The sequence below is a fragment of the Argentina anserina genome, chromosome 5 (genome assembly GCF_933775445.1).
Source record: "Argentina anserina chromosome 5, drPotAnse1.1, whole genome shotgun sequence".
Lineage (NCBI taxonomy): Eukaryota > Viridiplantae > Streptophyta > Magnoliopsida > Rosales > Rosaceae > Argentina > Argentina anserina.
This window is the reverse complement of record NC_065876.1, coordinates 703,931-719,500: the sequence shown is the minus strand read 5'-3', so window position 1 is coordinate 719,500 and position 15,570 is coordinate 703,931. Positions and strand designations below refer to the sequence as shown.

General features: G+C 38.4%; 3 protein-coding genes across 4 annotated transcripts; all 3 read right to left on the bottom strand.

Annotated features, from left to right (window-relative positions):
• Window positions 1–323: 323 nt before the first annotated feature.
• LOC126795964 (uncharacterized) lies at window positions 324–2,937 on the bottom strand. Of its 2 annotated transcripts, none has more exons than XM_050522692.1 (10): window positions 2,817–2,937; window positions 2,669–2,738; window positions 2,382–2,449; window positions 2,117–2,178; window positions 1,945–2,026; window positions 1,610–1,843; window positions 982–1,110; window positions 826–887; window positions 630–746; window positions 324–521 (listed from the first exon to the last, which is right to left on the bottom strand). In XM_050522692.1, the coding sequence occupies exons 1-10, from the start codon at window positions 2,865–2,867 to the stop codon at window positions 473–475; spliced, it is 924 nt and encodes a 307-aa protein (XP_050378649.1). In that variant the 5' UTR covers window positions 2,868–2,937; the 3' UTR covers window positions 324–472. The 2 variants fall into 2 exon arrangements, with proteins under 2 accessions (XP_050378649.1, XP_050378651.1); XM_050522694.1 differs by having other exon boundaries at window positions 324–515.
• Window positions 2,938–3,415: 478 nt separating this feature from the next.
• On the bottom strand, window positions 3,416–5,235 carry LOC126795966 (peptidyl-prolyl cis-trans isomerase FKBP17-2, chloroplastic). Its single transcript, XM_050522696.1, has 3 exons — window positions 4,843–5,235; window positions 4,031–4,077; window positions 3,416–3,913 (listed from the first exon to the last, which is right to left on the bottom strand). The coding sequence occupies exons 1-3, from the start codon at window positions 5,197–5,199 to the stop codon at window positions 3,556–3,558; spliced, it is 762 nt and encodes a 253-aa protein (XP_050378653.1). The 5' UTR covers window positions 5,200–5,235; the 3' UTR covers window positions 3,416–3,555.
• Window positions 5,236–5,437: 202 nt separating this feature from the next.
• Window positions 5,438–13,236, bottom strand: LOC126795943 (probable serine/threonine-protein kinase SIS8). The gene is made up of 13 exons (XM_050522671.1): window positions 12,157–13,236; window positions 10,560–10,997; window positions 10,214–10,317; window positions 8,512–9,776; window positions 8,377–8,417; window positions 7,898–7,966; window positions 7,653–7,753; window positions 7,049–7,127; window positions 6,855–6,953; window positions 6,692–6,760; window positions 6,289–6,338; window positions 6,022–6,198; window positions 5,438–5,877 (listed from the first exon to the last, which is right to left on the bottom strand). The coding sequence occupies exons 1-13, from the start codon at window positions 12,652–12,654 to the stop codon at window positions 5,766–5,768; spliced, it is 3,102 nt and encodes a 1,033-aa protein (XP_050378628.1). The 5' UTR covers window positions 12,655–13,236; the 3' UTR covers window positions 5,438–5,765.
• Between the last annotated feature and the right edge of the window lie 2,334 nt (window positions 13,237–15,570).

Below are 15,570 nucleotides of genomic sequence, written 5' to 3'. Positions count from 1 at the left end.
CTCAACAACAAAATGTAACAGCTAACGCCTACTAAACGGAATTAAGAAAACTAGCTGACAGAGGTCTCAATTGGCGAAACCTAATAGAATATCGTATTCGATGTTTAACCAAGCCAAGTAATTATTAGCTATTTGAGTGCATGTGATATTGTGATTGATGACTTTAATTATAAACCCACAGCACATGCTTATAAACCTTTTCCTTGTAAAGTTTTCGCCTTTCAGTTCCATTAAAGCTTCCCACAATCCAAAGATATGAAAGAAGACCCTAAGCACCTGTTTTCTAATGAGCTTGTTCAGATTTACCGTTAGGCATAGTTAGGCATAGTTACTATTGAAGTTATGAATAGTCAAAATACAACTGTTGGGAATGTAGTCTGATCAGTTTCCTCGCAGAAGAACAAACGAAAAGAGTACAACAATTGTTGGGAATTCAAGGTATTCCAAAAGAATCATCTTGATTCCTAAGTTCCTAACCAATCTTCAATTCATCGCTTCTTTCTACAGGGTTTGTTCTACACCTTGCACAAAAGGTAACTGACGTAAAACAACTATTCGGCATATGAAAAATGAAAACTAGGACATGCTTCAAAGACAAAATAGTTCTGTCAACAAGATTGTAGCCTCACCAGTTCAATGGTTCTTGTGGGAGATTACGATTATACAGGGGAAACTCAAAGAGAAAAGTTGCTTTGAACCACAAGGGCAAGTTCTTGTACAGGACTGGAGGTAGCGGAACTAGAGGGCTGAAACAGAAAATATTGGTCACGGTTACTACAATTCGTGCTCAGGAAAAACATGTATCAAAGAGAAGCTAATATTCACCTGGTCGATCGTTTATAGAGCCTATATGCATCCACATTTCCAAACTTCTTATCTGCAGATGCCTGTTGTTTAAGCATATGCATTAGTAAGTCTTTTAGCAGCTCTACTTTTGCAATAAGCTCAAGCAGTGGTATGCCACTGAGGAAAGAAGCAAACCTCAAGCAGTGGTATGCCACTGAGGAAAAGAAGCAGCAAGGTTAGAAAGATTGGCCCAAGAATTACCAACCACTCTGCACCATCCAATACAGGAGTGGAAGCCACAAATACTCCCCACCAAAGAAATATCTGAGCAAAAAGCAAATCAACGTTATCTTTGACAGCACAAAACTAACGAAATCAATGTCACAATTTGTTGGATGATCAAATATTTCAATTCCACATTCTGTGATTTACGTACATTCATATAATATGTAAGTCAGTAAGTATGCAGGCATAAAATATAAGCCACACTAAGAAAGATTAAGTTGACAGACAATATACTATGGGTAAAATGAAAAACACTATCATAGAAAGGTTCTAAACTTTATCAAGGTTTGAATGGTTAGTGATTGCCTGATTGGAGATAAATGTCATGGCAATAATGAGTAACTGACATAGAAACCATCTACAAAAGAATCATAATTTTTTCATATACATATAACTGGAACAATTTCATGCTGTATATAGAATAATTACTGATATTAGATGTTTAATGCAAGAGCTGTATGCAATGGAAGTAACATCAAATGGTAAGTGTAGCATCAGTTCCAGAAAAAGTGACATTTACTGATATCAGAATACTAACCTCCCCAAAATAATTTGGATGCCGAGTGTATTTCCAAAGCCCAACATTGCACCACTTTCCCCTGTTTTGAGGAGAATTTTTGAACACCAACCTTTGCTGATCAGCTGTAGCTTCAATAAAAAAACCTACAGACCAGATAATCCATCCAATAAAGTCGGCAGCTTGAATAGATGGCGTTTTGTTGCTTGAATTAACCACTGTGACAGGCAAACTCACAGTCCATACCCAGACAGCCTGGACAACATTTTGACTAGTTCAAGAATCAAATTCATCACAAAACATGCAACACACAACTATGTATAATTAACCCTGGAAATCAAAGAGAGCTACAGAACCTGAAATATCCAGAATACTGCCAATTTTCCAAGATTAGCTCGCATTTCATCAAAACGTCGATCCTCCCCCCATTGCAATATTCTGATCACCAAAAGTATTTTAATGATGAACAATGGCACACAAATGGTTTTGGAATTAGCTTCTTTCATATCATATACTCATTTATTCTACCTCATCAGGAGAAACAGTCCCAGACGGAGACCCCATATTACCACAAGCAAACTCAACACTACCTGAGATGAAAAACGAGTAGAACTACAAAATCAATACCGTGATATCGTAACTATAGCAAAGCAACAGCTCAAGGTGGCAATTTCATCAGCTTCTACAATGACTATGCAGCATACTTTATATAACTACTACACACATGGAATTGCTCCTTTTACCAAATTGAACATTTAACACAGGAACTACTCTGAGGCAGAAGAGATAGTACCTGTCTGAAATGCCATGAACCCTTGACAATTAGAGTGAGTATTGCAAGTATAACAAAATTGGTACTTCCTGGAAGAACATACACCAAAATTGCATAAAAGTTCATACTTTACTTCCCAACCAAATAAACAAATCAATTCTAATTAGTACTACCATCTCTGTTTCATTTCCACTTTGGGCTACCATAAACTTGATTTCCCAATTCTCAAAACAAAGACATACAGTATCTAAAGAATCCAAAACTTCCTCAGCAAATAAACAACGATAGTTTCAAGAAATGAGTATTACCGGCAAAGTCGGTGACTTTATCAAACTTAAGAAGCGCAGTGATCACGAAGAACAACAACTGATATGCCACCTTCAACAGCAGAACACCAAAACCTCAGAAATTCGGAGACAGAAAACGAAATCCATTACAGAAAGAAACACGACTTACAGTAACAATGGCCGTGAGAGCCAAGAAATGGGAGTCCAAAACTGTTCCCATGAGAGCAGTTCTGGGTTTTTTCTTTGCTGAGAAATCAAAGTGTTGTGGGCTCTTGGGAAATTGTGTTATAGAAGACTAGTATAGAGTGGAGTGTGGCTGCAATTGGAACACCGTTACTTACCACGACCGGAACCTTATTGTGCAACTCGCCAGTGGCTGTGGGGCCCTTGGGTAAAAATATAAAGGGAGCTCTTAAACTTACAGAATTAAACCGACAGAAGTGTTCCAGTTTTGTGGGAAGTTCTCGAGTTTAGAACCATTTTCTGAAGAACGTTCGCTGTGAACTTTCTTCAGAAACTTCTTCTACTTTCAATGGCCCCCAACGACGCGTCGTTTCTTTATTGGCTGCAGGCCTGTTTAGTAGTTTCAGTTAAGTTATTTTATTTTCTAACCCTTGAATTTACATCTAATTATAACGAGATTGTTTATCATATATGGGTTTTATTATCCTAGTCTTAATGCATGGGATTCTCAGGCCCTGATGATTAAGCATCAAGCCCGGAAAAAAGCAGCAAGATTGGTCCGATGGTGAATCATAATGTGCAGGACATAATTCGGATTTACATGTTTAATCAATGGTATACATTCATGTCGCAATTGCATAAAAGAACTATAAGATACGAGTCTGTAGAATGGTGAACATAATCAAGAGATTAGACATTTCTTTGAAGATAAAAATTGTTCCTGTTTATGCTGGTGCAATTGAAACTCTTTCAATCTCAATAGTATACACTAGAGTTGCAGAAGGAGGAACTTGCAGACCAGGGCCTAAATCTGCACCATTTTCTCCAAATCCCAAGTTAGGAGGAATTATTACTCTTCTTTTACCCCCAGCCTTCATTGATCTGAGCACATACTCTATCCCTTCACATAGTCCTTTGCTGTAAGGCCTAGACCCCAGTACTAGAGCCAAAGGCCTCTTCTTGTCATTTATTATTGTATTCACAAACACTTGCCCACTGCCTGCTACCTCCCCCTTGAGCTCGATCACCACCAAGTCTCCTGGCCTCGGAGTTGCCCCGCCGCCAACTTTCAAGTCGTAGTATCTAACACACACAAAATGCAAGGTAAATTGGGTGATGACTGAAGAGCAACATTTTTTGTTTTGGTCGAGATCAAAGGAAACAGATTGTGCAGCTCAAATGTAGAAAAGCATGATGTACCTTATGCCATTAGGCAACACTACCTCTTCTTCTCTCTCAACATTTCTGCAGAACACATATGGTTAATTACTAGAAATGTTAAAAAAAAGTCACTTGCATTACAAGTCACATCAAGTCATAAAGTGATGAAAGCATAGGAAATTAAGTACAGAAACTGACCTTATGTTTAGGGTTGGGCATATATCGGTTCGGTTCGGTTTTTAGTCTAAACCGAAATCGAATCACTTTAATCGGTTTTCTAGAAATTCAAACCATTTATCGAATTAAATTAATATGAACCGAAACGATCGGTTTAACCGAAATTCGGTTCGGTTTCGGTTTACACCTCATACGTAATTTTTAAAAAAATTTCAAGAGGTGAGACTCAAATTCCTACCCAAAAATGATGTCACAAATCAGTACATCACATGCACGTCTCATTAATATCTATGTAAATATTATATTTTTCTCATTTTGATAGATTTTCAATAAAACATCAAAATGTTAATGTTGAGATTCAAACTCACGACCTATAATATAACAACCATGCACTCTACCAACTGCACTAGACAACCTTATATGTTATGTTTTGTTATTGTTTTGTACTAATATCCATTATTTTTTATTTTTTAAATCATTAAATTAAATTCGGTCGGTTCGGTTTTAAATCGGTTAATTTGATCACGTAAACCATTTTCAAACCGTTTAAATCGGTTTCAGTTCGGTTTTTTTCATTTTTAAACTACATCTATTCGGTTCGGTTATCCGATGCATATTTTCGGTTCGGTTCGGTCAGTTTTGCTTGTTTAATTCGGTTTATGCCCACCCCTACTTGTGTTAGCTTCTTGTTCAGAGACTTCAAGGCGGGTCTTAACCTGTTCAGAGACTACACCAACTGCGAGAAAGGCCACCCAGGCGAGGCCAGCTCCAAGCCCAAACCGCCTGGTTAAGCTCGAAGCTATCCAGTCTGTAGAGTCAGCCTCTGTCTTGGAGGGCCTTTGTTGTTCCACATTTAGTGAGACGGGCTTTTGCTGCTGAGATGATGAACTTGTACTTTGAAGTGGAGTTGGAGGGTTTGGTTGTGAAGGAAGGTTTGGTGGAGTTGGAGGAGGAGGTGTTTGTGATGAGGCAAAGTCGTTTGGTCTTAAGGTGTGGGAGAGAAATGGTGAAGAACCAGAAAAGGCAGCCATTGCAAGATGATGATGGTGACAAAATCTTGGTGAAGATACAAAGTTCCTTCCTTTAAGTAGCTCTTGGTCCCTACCTTATCCTTGTATGTGATGGTACTTGAAATGGTGGGTTGCCCTTTTTAAGTTTTATAGGACCTGTTTCGCTGCAAACAGATCTTCAAGAATTGATTGCCTTTAAAACAAGTACTTTCCAGCATGAAGTTCATATTAGCCAACATGTTTTTCACTGAACTGGATTGCTTATCTTAAACAGCAAGACTGCCTCTTTGGCCTTATATATAGTTCAGGCAACACCGGAAAACATTGATTACAGCAATTGCTAACGAATTCTTTACAAACAAATGTACAACATTGCGAATGGCCGCAAGCGTTAAAAATACAGAAACAAAGAGGAAACCTCACCAAAAAAAAAAAGGAACGTAAAATGACAATTTCAAACTGAGTGTGTATGTTAGGTCATGATCTTCGATCAGCAACTTTGCCCCCATCCGTATTTTGGATTGGAAATGAGCCAAGATTCCGGGATGTGTAAAATTTACTATGCATCCAGCTGTACCTTATGTAACTCAGGATGGCCTTTGTGTAGTGGATCTAGGCACGGCAGAACTATTTATAGGCTTCTGCAACGGCTTCAGGATTGCCATGATCTGAGCAAATGAGGGTCTCAATTTCGGATCTCTGCATTGTTAATTAGGTTAAAAATTAGCTTCACCAACCTGCCTAAAAACACATTGGAATTGATCTACAACTGATGGACTGCAATTATCAAAAGTAAGAATGTAACTCAGCCTGAATAAGATAAGCAGACAAAAGGATACTCACGTCTGCCAGCATTTCTGAATAAGATCTGCAATTGCAGGATCAATATCATTTGGAATATCAAGACGGCGATGTTGAAATCCAACTGCACCAACAACTTGCATTGGGTTCATTCCTCCCCATGGCTGCTGCATGGTAGAGAGCTCCCACAATATGACCCCATAGCTAAAAACATCACACCTGTACACCAAACCACATTTTTCTGTTTTATCTCTGCATACAGCTGCAAAATATGAACTATATAAAATGTGGTGGGAATAATAGCCGTACTTTTCATCTGAAGGTTCGTTTCTTAGCACTTCTGGAGCCATCCATTCAGCCTGAAGTAGAGTTATGGAATTTGAACTTAGTGAAAGGCCTAGCTTAAAAGCCAGATAGATTCAAAACAGTGCATGTTTTTTTTTCAAGAGATGGTATAAGGATGAATGAATTTCAACAATGGTATGCAGATATCTTAACAACTACATGAATAATCAAATTGACATCTTTCGAATGCAAATCCATTACGATTATCTTCATCACTGACTTGATCATGCTTTTTACTAGTCAAACATTTGCAACACCAGTCATGACAAACACAGTATATGACTAGCATATAAACAGAACCGGCAGAGAAAATCAAAATTTGTTGCTTGAGAACATGTTGAGACCAAAGTTTCTGGGTGCAGCTTACCGTCCCTGCGGTGGATCTCGAGGACAGAAATGTGCTGTTCTTCATTCTTGATAATCCAAAATCACAGACCTGATAACAGGCAGAAGCTTTTACCTTGTCATATTAGGCTATGAAGAAACAGTAACTCTGTTCAATTATCTCACTAAACATAAAAGACAACCACCTTAACAACCCAATTCTTATCCACAAGAAGGTTTGGAGACTTCAAATCACGGTGTACTATAACAGGAGTGCAGTTATGCAAATAATTCATTCCCCGAGCCTGAACATTCAAATATTAGAAAGACGATATTTATGCTACATAAAATTAAAAACCACAATTTATTTGAATTAAAAAGGCAGGGACGAGACTATTACAGCATCAAGAGCCATCCTCAAACGCCTCCGCTCGTCTAATTGATTGTTAGGCCGGTGTAATAACCTATATAAACTACCTCTGCAATACATATTTATGAGTCAAGCTTCCATTTTTTACGAATCAGAAACGTAACTTAATACTACTAAAGATAAAAATAAAGAAGTATAAATCACTGTATAAGACAGCAGAAAAGACAAAATCAGGGTTATATTTTATAGCAGCTTGACTCTGAAACTAAAAAAAAAAATATAAAATGTGTTTTGCCCAATGCATTTCAATTCCCATAGTGAAAATGAGCAGTATCCATCTTCAGTTTCAATAGTTTACCCTTGAGAATGTTGTTTATTATTGATCACTCCACAATACATGACACTGAAAAGATGAAATATTACTCTTCTTTTTTCCTTTTCTCTTTATTATCTTTTGCTTGGTAAAACCACAAATGCTCCAGCAAGTTGTATTTTTCAAGGCAGAGTTATTTAATTAAAAATATAAAATAAATGGTTTTTAACTCATAAATATCTATGAAACTTGTTGGAATCCAAAACAATGTTTGGAAATTTAAATTAACACAAGAAAAAGACAACAGTCCAGCATGCATACCTTGGAAGAAATTCTGTAACTATAGAAAGATTTGGAGCACGAGTTATGGCTCCCATGAAGAGAACTACATTGGGATGTCTGAGTCTTTTCATAATTCGAACCTTGAAATAGAAAAAAAATCTCTTATGGACGGAAGTTAAGAAAAACAGGGTAAATAGAAGGATTTTCTTATGTAGCTGATAAATGCCATCATTTATTAAAGAGTGCCAAAGAGTGGAGGAAAGGGTGAATATCACTGCTTGTACCTCACTTCTGAATTCATCAAGTGATTCACCCAAAAGCCCTTGGTCTAGAAACCTCTTCACAGCAACCTCCTGTGAAACCAAATAGTGGATAAGCTCAATATATTTACTTGGAAAATAAGTTCAACATTACAGCATCTGGACACAAAAGACAAAGACAGCACCAAAACTTAGCAGAACAGTTGATTGTGCAGTAGAAAAGGTTAATATATACTGAGAACATGATTCCTTCTTGTTTTACATTAGCACCTTCTAACGTAAGAGAATAATCAGTGTGCTAGTGTTCTGGTATCTTTACTAATAGTGATAGGTCTACAGTTCCTAATGCCATTTGATATGATCTGATCCGGCAGGGAAAAGAAAAAAAAATTGAAGCGCCACGGGCCTCTACAGAAGTATAACTATGTTTAATACAGCTCAACACCAAAAAGGTTCAGACACATAGTAGACAATACCATGAGGGTTAGCATTTAAAAACTTACCGTCCCATGCCAGTCTCCATGATAGACCTCCCCATATGATCCTGGAGTAAAAAGAGATGCGTGAAGACGTGAAATGGGAACACCATTTATAAATGACAAGTACATAATATAATAGCTTAAGGCACAGGTCAGTACCAAGTCCAATTCGTTCACCCAAGGTGATATCCTCCCATGGAATCTCACAATCTGCTACATCATCACCAATGTCAGATTTTGTACTTTCATTACCTGCTGATTGATCTGAGACTCTCTCGCCTTCTGAGGTGACTCCTAAAGCATCATGATCACCGTCCCCACTGCCACGTAGTTCATTACCAGAACCTTCTGTATCCCCATCACTTTTTGTTCCCTGCTCATACTGCTTGCTGACAGCTGCTGTTGTTGCAACCACTGCTGCAGCAGTAGCAGTCGCAGCAGCTGCTACAGGAAGTTCAATATTTGAGTCAGCACTTGACTTTGTTACTGCAACTACCATGGAAGATGCAACAACAGCAGCTGCGGCCGCTGCTGCTGCGGCAACAGGGACACTTTTTGTATATTTAACTGGATTTACTTCAGACTGTGATAAGATATTCTGGCCAGTTACTTCCCTGGTATCAAGAGGAAGGCTGACCCCTAAACCTTCCACAGGCTTAAGGTGCTCTGAATGACCTGACAAACTAGCTTTAGAATGCACCCGGTGCTGAGGTAGTGGAGGCAAAAGGTGAGCCACACTGGTCTCATCCTGACCTCTACTCTTTCTCATTTCAGAGCTCTCCTTATTTCCCCCCTTATCTTCTGCTCGGGACTTGGTCTCAATTGTTGACACATCTAACTGATCTGGATATATTTCTGTAAACAAGTTTCTGGGAGCAACAACACCACTTTCGAGTAATACGTCATGAAGTTTTTGAGCTAAATTTGGATTCTCTTTGGCAGCAACAATCATGTACTGTGACACATCCTTAACTTTCATTCTACGAACTGCAGGGGAGCTAACACCTTCAGTCCATGAAGGAGATCTTGCATGTGTATAATTTGGCCTTCCTGGATGTTCTTGCACCAGTGCCTTCTCCACATTAGAGGAGTATCTCGAACCATCTGAAGGTATCTTGGCTTCCTCCTCACAAACACTTGGTCTGGGTAAATCTTGACGAGACTTTGGGGTTTCTCTCTCCTCAGAACCCCTATCTGCAGAAGCATAATTACTTAACCTGGATTTTCTGTCTAATGTCCCAAAGTCTGAATGTTCTTCAAATGAACTCCCAACTCCACTACTGGAAGAAGCTACATGAGAAGAATCAATGTCTCTAGACAACGGACTGGCAGGAAAGTAAGGTTCATCATATTCTATATGTGATCCCGCTTCATCAGATGGAATAAGTGTGCCGGGGTCAGCCATCAGATCAACAATGTACTCCCTGAAATTGACATTGCACACACCTTCAAAAACAAATTAAGATTCTGCAATGTCAAATGAGAATTACAAAGGTAAACAGATCAATGGCCTGAAATAATTTTCAGCAATATTTGGTAATAAAATTCCATGTGTGCTTAAGCTATACTGTGCAGTTCTAGAAAATGATAAAACAGAAACCGTCAAGAGTTTTGTCCGTAAAGATTTTGAATATATTTAAAAGAATCTCGAATAAATATAAGCAATTCCTTAGAGTACGTATAATACACATAAGCACACCTTATATATGTATGCACAATTATGAGTTAAGCATAGACAATAAAGAACAAAACTCCACCCATTTCAAAGAAGAAAAGGCAAAAAAAAAAAAAGAGCACAAACATACTCTACTCAATCAAGAACTTGGCTGCACCACATCTAATAAAATGTAAAAGAAGTTACCTTCCATCGTCAATCTTTACAAAGTTCATTGCAACATCATTGGAACCCGTGTATTGTTGTCCTTTCACCAACCGGCATGGGATGCCAACACTATCAGACAAAGCCTAGTTAACCGCACCAAAACAAACAGGTTCGGTTCAGTGATATATAACCCAGTAATGCAAGAACAAGACATTAAAAAAAAAAACTTGGGAGACAAGCAGACAAGGCAAGAATATGAAGGAATGGAGTAACAGGGGTACTGCAATCAAACTATCAGTCATAGAGTTAGCTTTTAATACCTCCTTACATATCAGAACTTAGAGTCAACATGGTGTCTTCTATAAATAAATCAAAGAACAAGTACCTTGAACAACAATGCACGATGCCGAGCTAATCCAATGGTCAGAGAACCAAGGGGCAAAACCATGCTACCAATGGTTGCTTTCAGACTCTGACTAAGACTTTGCCATGCCCTCAACATGTTATAAGGATTCGCAACTGGTCCACCCATAAAGTTCGCAACTAAAAGAGCAAGTTTTCGCACCAAATATCTGTTTACAGATACTAGAGGATCTGAACGTGACTTTACAGCCATTTCTAGCGCCATATTTTCAAGTTTCAATAAATTTGCATCTACAGCTCTATTGACCAATACTGCTTCCCAGTTGACACTATCTGACAGAGCTGTTCCTTGCAGATCGACAAGGGAAGGCATTCTGTCTGAGGTTGACTCAGTCAATATTCCATACAGGTCATAGAAACCATCCATAATCTTATCATCATAGCTGAGAGCATTGTAATTCTGTGAAGAATGGGCAAATCTACGATATGAGATGGGCTAGAAGGGAATAAAGTATACAAAGTGAAAATACAAAATTAAATATATGAACCCGCATCATATATTATGACTATCAGTTAAATATCTATCAGGGAATTATTTAAATAACAAAGAGTGAATCCCTGCCGGTTCTTTTACATGTTGCCTGGTAAAGCATAGAACAGGTGACTTTGGTTGTAAATATATGTTCAGGAAGAACCAGGTCACAATTAATGCATAGTATTCAAAACTGCCTTGACTGAAGTTTGTACCATCAGACTATATTGAAACGCTATGAATTCTAGCTAGTAGCATTCCACAAAAGAAAAATGAGCAACAATATAGAATGAGAGATCAATGAATTTCAACACACATGATTATTTAAGAGAAAGAAAAAAAAAAGAGCCAATTTTGATTCATATATACAAGTTGGACAGAACGGCCAAAGTGAAATTGTAAGACAGACATCGTCACTGCATGATACTCCTTTTGCCATAACATGCTACTAGAGAACCACATATACAAATTGAGACTACAAATAAAAGGCCTTTTGTTTATGACAATGTATTCAGACATAACTCACATAGGCTTCAGTTTCAAGGGTCAAATGTGTAACCATGTCAATGCGTAGTCAGGAAATGAATACTCTAGTTGATTATGTTCATCTTGATGAACTCTTGCTTTAGCACTTGTAGATTAATTGATGATGCAATGATATATGGCGCCATGGATAGTGACTATCAACAACACAGTGTAAACTGCCAGAAGGTTACTGATATCAACTGTCTGGAGTCTCTTTATTACACCAAAGGTACTTGAAAGGGTACTAAAGATAAGGATCACAGGAGCAATGATAGTGACACCAATACCTTTACAGACAATATATCTCAACTCTTTTGGCAGTTAATGTGACTAAAGCTTAGTGTTACACGCATGATCATCTATTGAGAACACTAATCACTTCAGTAAACTATCTGCACGGATAATTGGGAAAACAGAGCAGACCAATGACAAAAGCATACACATTCAACGGCAGAAAACGCACCACTAATAAATTCCACATTTAGATTATGCAGGGATCCTGATCAATTGTTCACTAGATGAGCAACAAGTCCAATCAGATTGGCAGATGAAAAAAACTTACCCAATAACGATAGGCAATAACTTCAGCCGGTGTATTATCCGGAGCACAAGAGCCTAAGCTAATCTGCTTTACAGCCTCAATCTGAACTGCCTCTGGATCCTCCCTAGCACTCAATTCCAAAGCCAGTTGAATATGATATTCTTCCATTATATCAGCATCCCTCGAAGTACTAGACCCCGAATCACGCCTAGCTGTATCCAAAACAACATCCCCTCCACTCCTACTAGCTGGCTCAGGTTGCTCCATTTTCTCCCCCCTAACATTTGAAGATGATGGTGGACTAGGGCTTCTTCTATTAGCCACTGAACTGAGCCAACCTGATATCCCAGACAAGTGTTTATGCTCCGAACTCTGATGGGACCTTGAGTGCAAAAGCCTCTCAGTGTCGGAAGACAACTTATCAATAGCCTTATTGCTGCTCCTTGATGAAGTAGACCCTTCTGCTGAATCTTCTGATTGGTTGGACATGATATGGAGCTTCTTAAGAAGGTTCTTCATATCTTATTATCATAAGTCACAGTACTGAATGCAAAAGAGGTAAAAATCTGGCCATAAACATCTCCATTGTCTTGGACCAAGCATCAAATCTCACTACCCCAAAATCACCAACAAGTTCCAAAGTGATTCAAGAAAGCCTCTTTCTTTGAACCCTCAACACACCTTTAAAGGGTTTAAACCCCACAACTGACCCCCAGAAACAGACCCATCATCTCCAAAAGCATAAACCACCACTCCAAGCAAAACCCAGTAAAGCTTTAACAACATCAAGGACATCCAGATAGCTCAAATTGGAACAATCCCACTATTGGGGTTTAGTCCCACAACCAAAACATGCCCAAAATAGCAAAACACTTCACAACTGTATATCAAAGATAAAAACTTTGATCCCTACTGCCTTCAATAACCACAGCAATCACAAAACACAGCACACAAACTTCTCAGATGAATGAATGGATCTTACTTGGTATTCAGCAACAAGGAAACCAGACAAGGGTGTGAGCAATTGGTACAATTTGAACAAAAAAATGAAAGAAAATTAAGAGAGGGCAGGTAAAAGAAGAGACAGCAAAGACCAGCAAGTGGGAGAGAGAGAGAGAGAGGACCTCTCCAAAGAAGGACCCACTTGTTTGATTTGGGAGCAAATAGGGAGAGAGCCTTTACAGGAATTCAGTCCCATAAAAAAACAGGGGTTAAAAATTGGTGGGAAACACAAACACACACACAGCTAACCGATCACTGGCTCACAGTCTCACAACAGTCACAAGTCACCAACACACTTCTCTTTACTGGGAAGATTTTTTTTTTTTCATTACCAAAAGAAAAATCTTCCCTGTACTAAACTCTACTCAGTCCTTCAATCTCAGTGAAATCCCAGAAACCAAAAAGGGTGCTGGCATCAATTGGAGATTTGTGGTCAAGAGTAAAAATATCTAGCAGAAGGTAAAGAATTTAGAATCTTCAAGTCTTGCTATTTCAAGAAAATATTGTTGCTTTCCGTTTATCACAAACCGTTGTTTTTGTAACTAGACGACAAAAACCCGCTGAAACTGGCACACAACGAATTTAACCTCTCAATGCGTTATTGAGCAACAACAACATTCTTATGTTGTAGTAGTAGCCGGCCTTTAAGGAAAAATCTATCATACGCGGCTGTATGTTATACGCCGTATCATCCAACCGCACAAACACACCACCACCACTGCGTACAGAAAATGACAGCCCTTGCCAGCCATTAAGCACATGTTGTATGGTGTACACCAGACGAACCCGGCCTTTAAGTATTCAACGGCTGCAAATTACAGTGGCTTCTGCACTATTCTAGAATCCCCTATATTTCTTTCTTTCTTCTTCAAGAAGTTCCTTTTCTTATAAATGTGATCAACCTGCAACCTCCTTATCCTTGTTTATTCTTTTCACAATAATTTTCCAACAATCTCAATTTTGTTATTGTATAATTGGGGGTCAATAGGTCTCATAGAGAAACTAAGCTTAATTTGTTGTATTTGAAATTGTGACCTCATTGGAGTGGAGAATGGGGCATTAGGATGATATGAATATATACTAATTTTTTATGTTTCGCTATAATCAGTCGAACTCATAGCCTTTCACTTATAAAACAAGCTTCTAGCGCAAATACTCGATCTGACATTTCTTAGAGTCAGTTTGATCAGATAACGGCATGGGGAGTTTTATCATGGATTCAGTATTTGCCAGAACCAAGATATGGGTCATGTTCTGGTCCAGCAGCGATCTAAACCCTCCAGGCCTCCACCCTATGTAGAATTGTAAACATATTTCTTCCCCCCCCCCCCCCCCCCAAATAATTTTCCAAGTCAGGGCGCCCTGTTTCTTCATATTTCCAAGTTTTATATTCTTCCCACAAGTTTCGTGCTAATATGCTTATTTGCTGATCGAGGACAGTCCTCGAATCTAGTTGATAAACAGATCTAATTTTTTATTCTATATACACCATCTTCGTAATACAGTTGACCATTAAGCATAAAAGGAAGAGTTCGGAGTCAATGAGTCATATATAGCTAGCTCGTCGGATGCCTCCACAATTGAACAGACGTAAGTGATTAGCTCATACATGTTACATCTATAACACCGGTGTCCGGTGAGAATATGTAAAAATCCGGACTGGAAAACTGGAGCGGTTCACATTAATTCGTGACAAGCTTATGCATGGCGAGAAAAAAATTAATTATCTACGAGAATAACATGGTGAATACTCGATGTTTACTTTCAAAACTTACAGCTTTTAACCCTTCGTTTGAAACAATTTGATTACAAACGTAATGTATGTGTCAAGATCGTGTTCCGAACATCCAAATCAATCGGAATCGCATGCGTGTGATCTGTTTCTAGTCATTAATTGGATCCACAAGCAGTCTGGCTTCAAGAATTTCTCTTTCATTTCCTTGTTGTTGTTAATTAAAATGACAACGACTTAACATTACAAGAAGTACGTGCCTCTTCCTGTTCAAACGTACTTCAAAGGTTCTCACAGGTCGATCGCTAAATGATTACCGAGCTGGTTCTTGAATATGTACGTCACCAAAATTAGGTTAACCTTTGTATATTCTCTCTATCCATCTTAGGATGAGGAAAGAAAAAAGGCTGGACTGTTGGACATGATCAGGATCATAAAGCTAGTTATCACAACTTGATAAAGACCTTTACAATTTGTCCTATTGCAGATGCCCTAATTAGCAAGGAGGTTCATGCAGAGCTTCGATCTCGACCTCAAATAAAGAAAGAGCGAGAGAAAATACAACCCTGATTTTGTTGAACCCATTTAACAGAAATTAACAACGAAATTATTCATGGTTGTATGGTATGGAGACGTCAAATCAACCAAAATCAGGTCCTATAGTCCAGATACATATATATAAGCTATTTTATAAATTAATC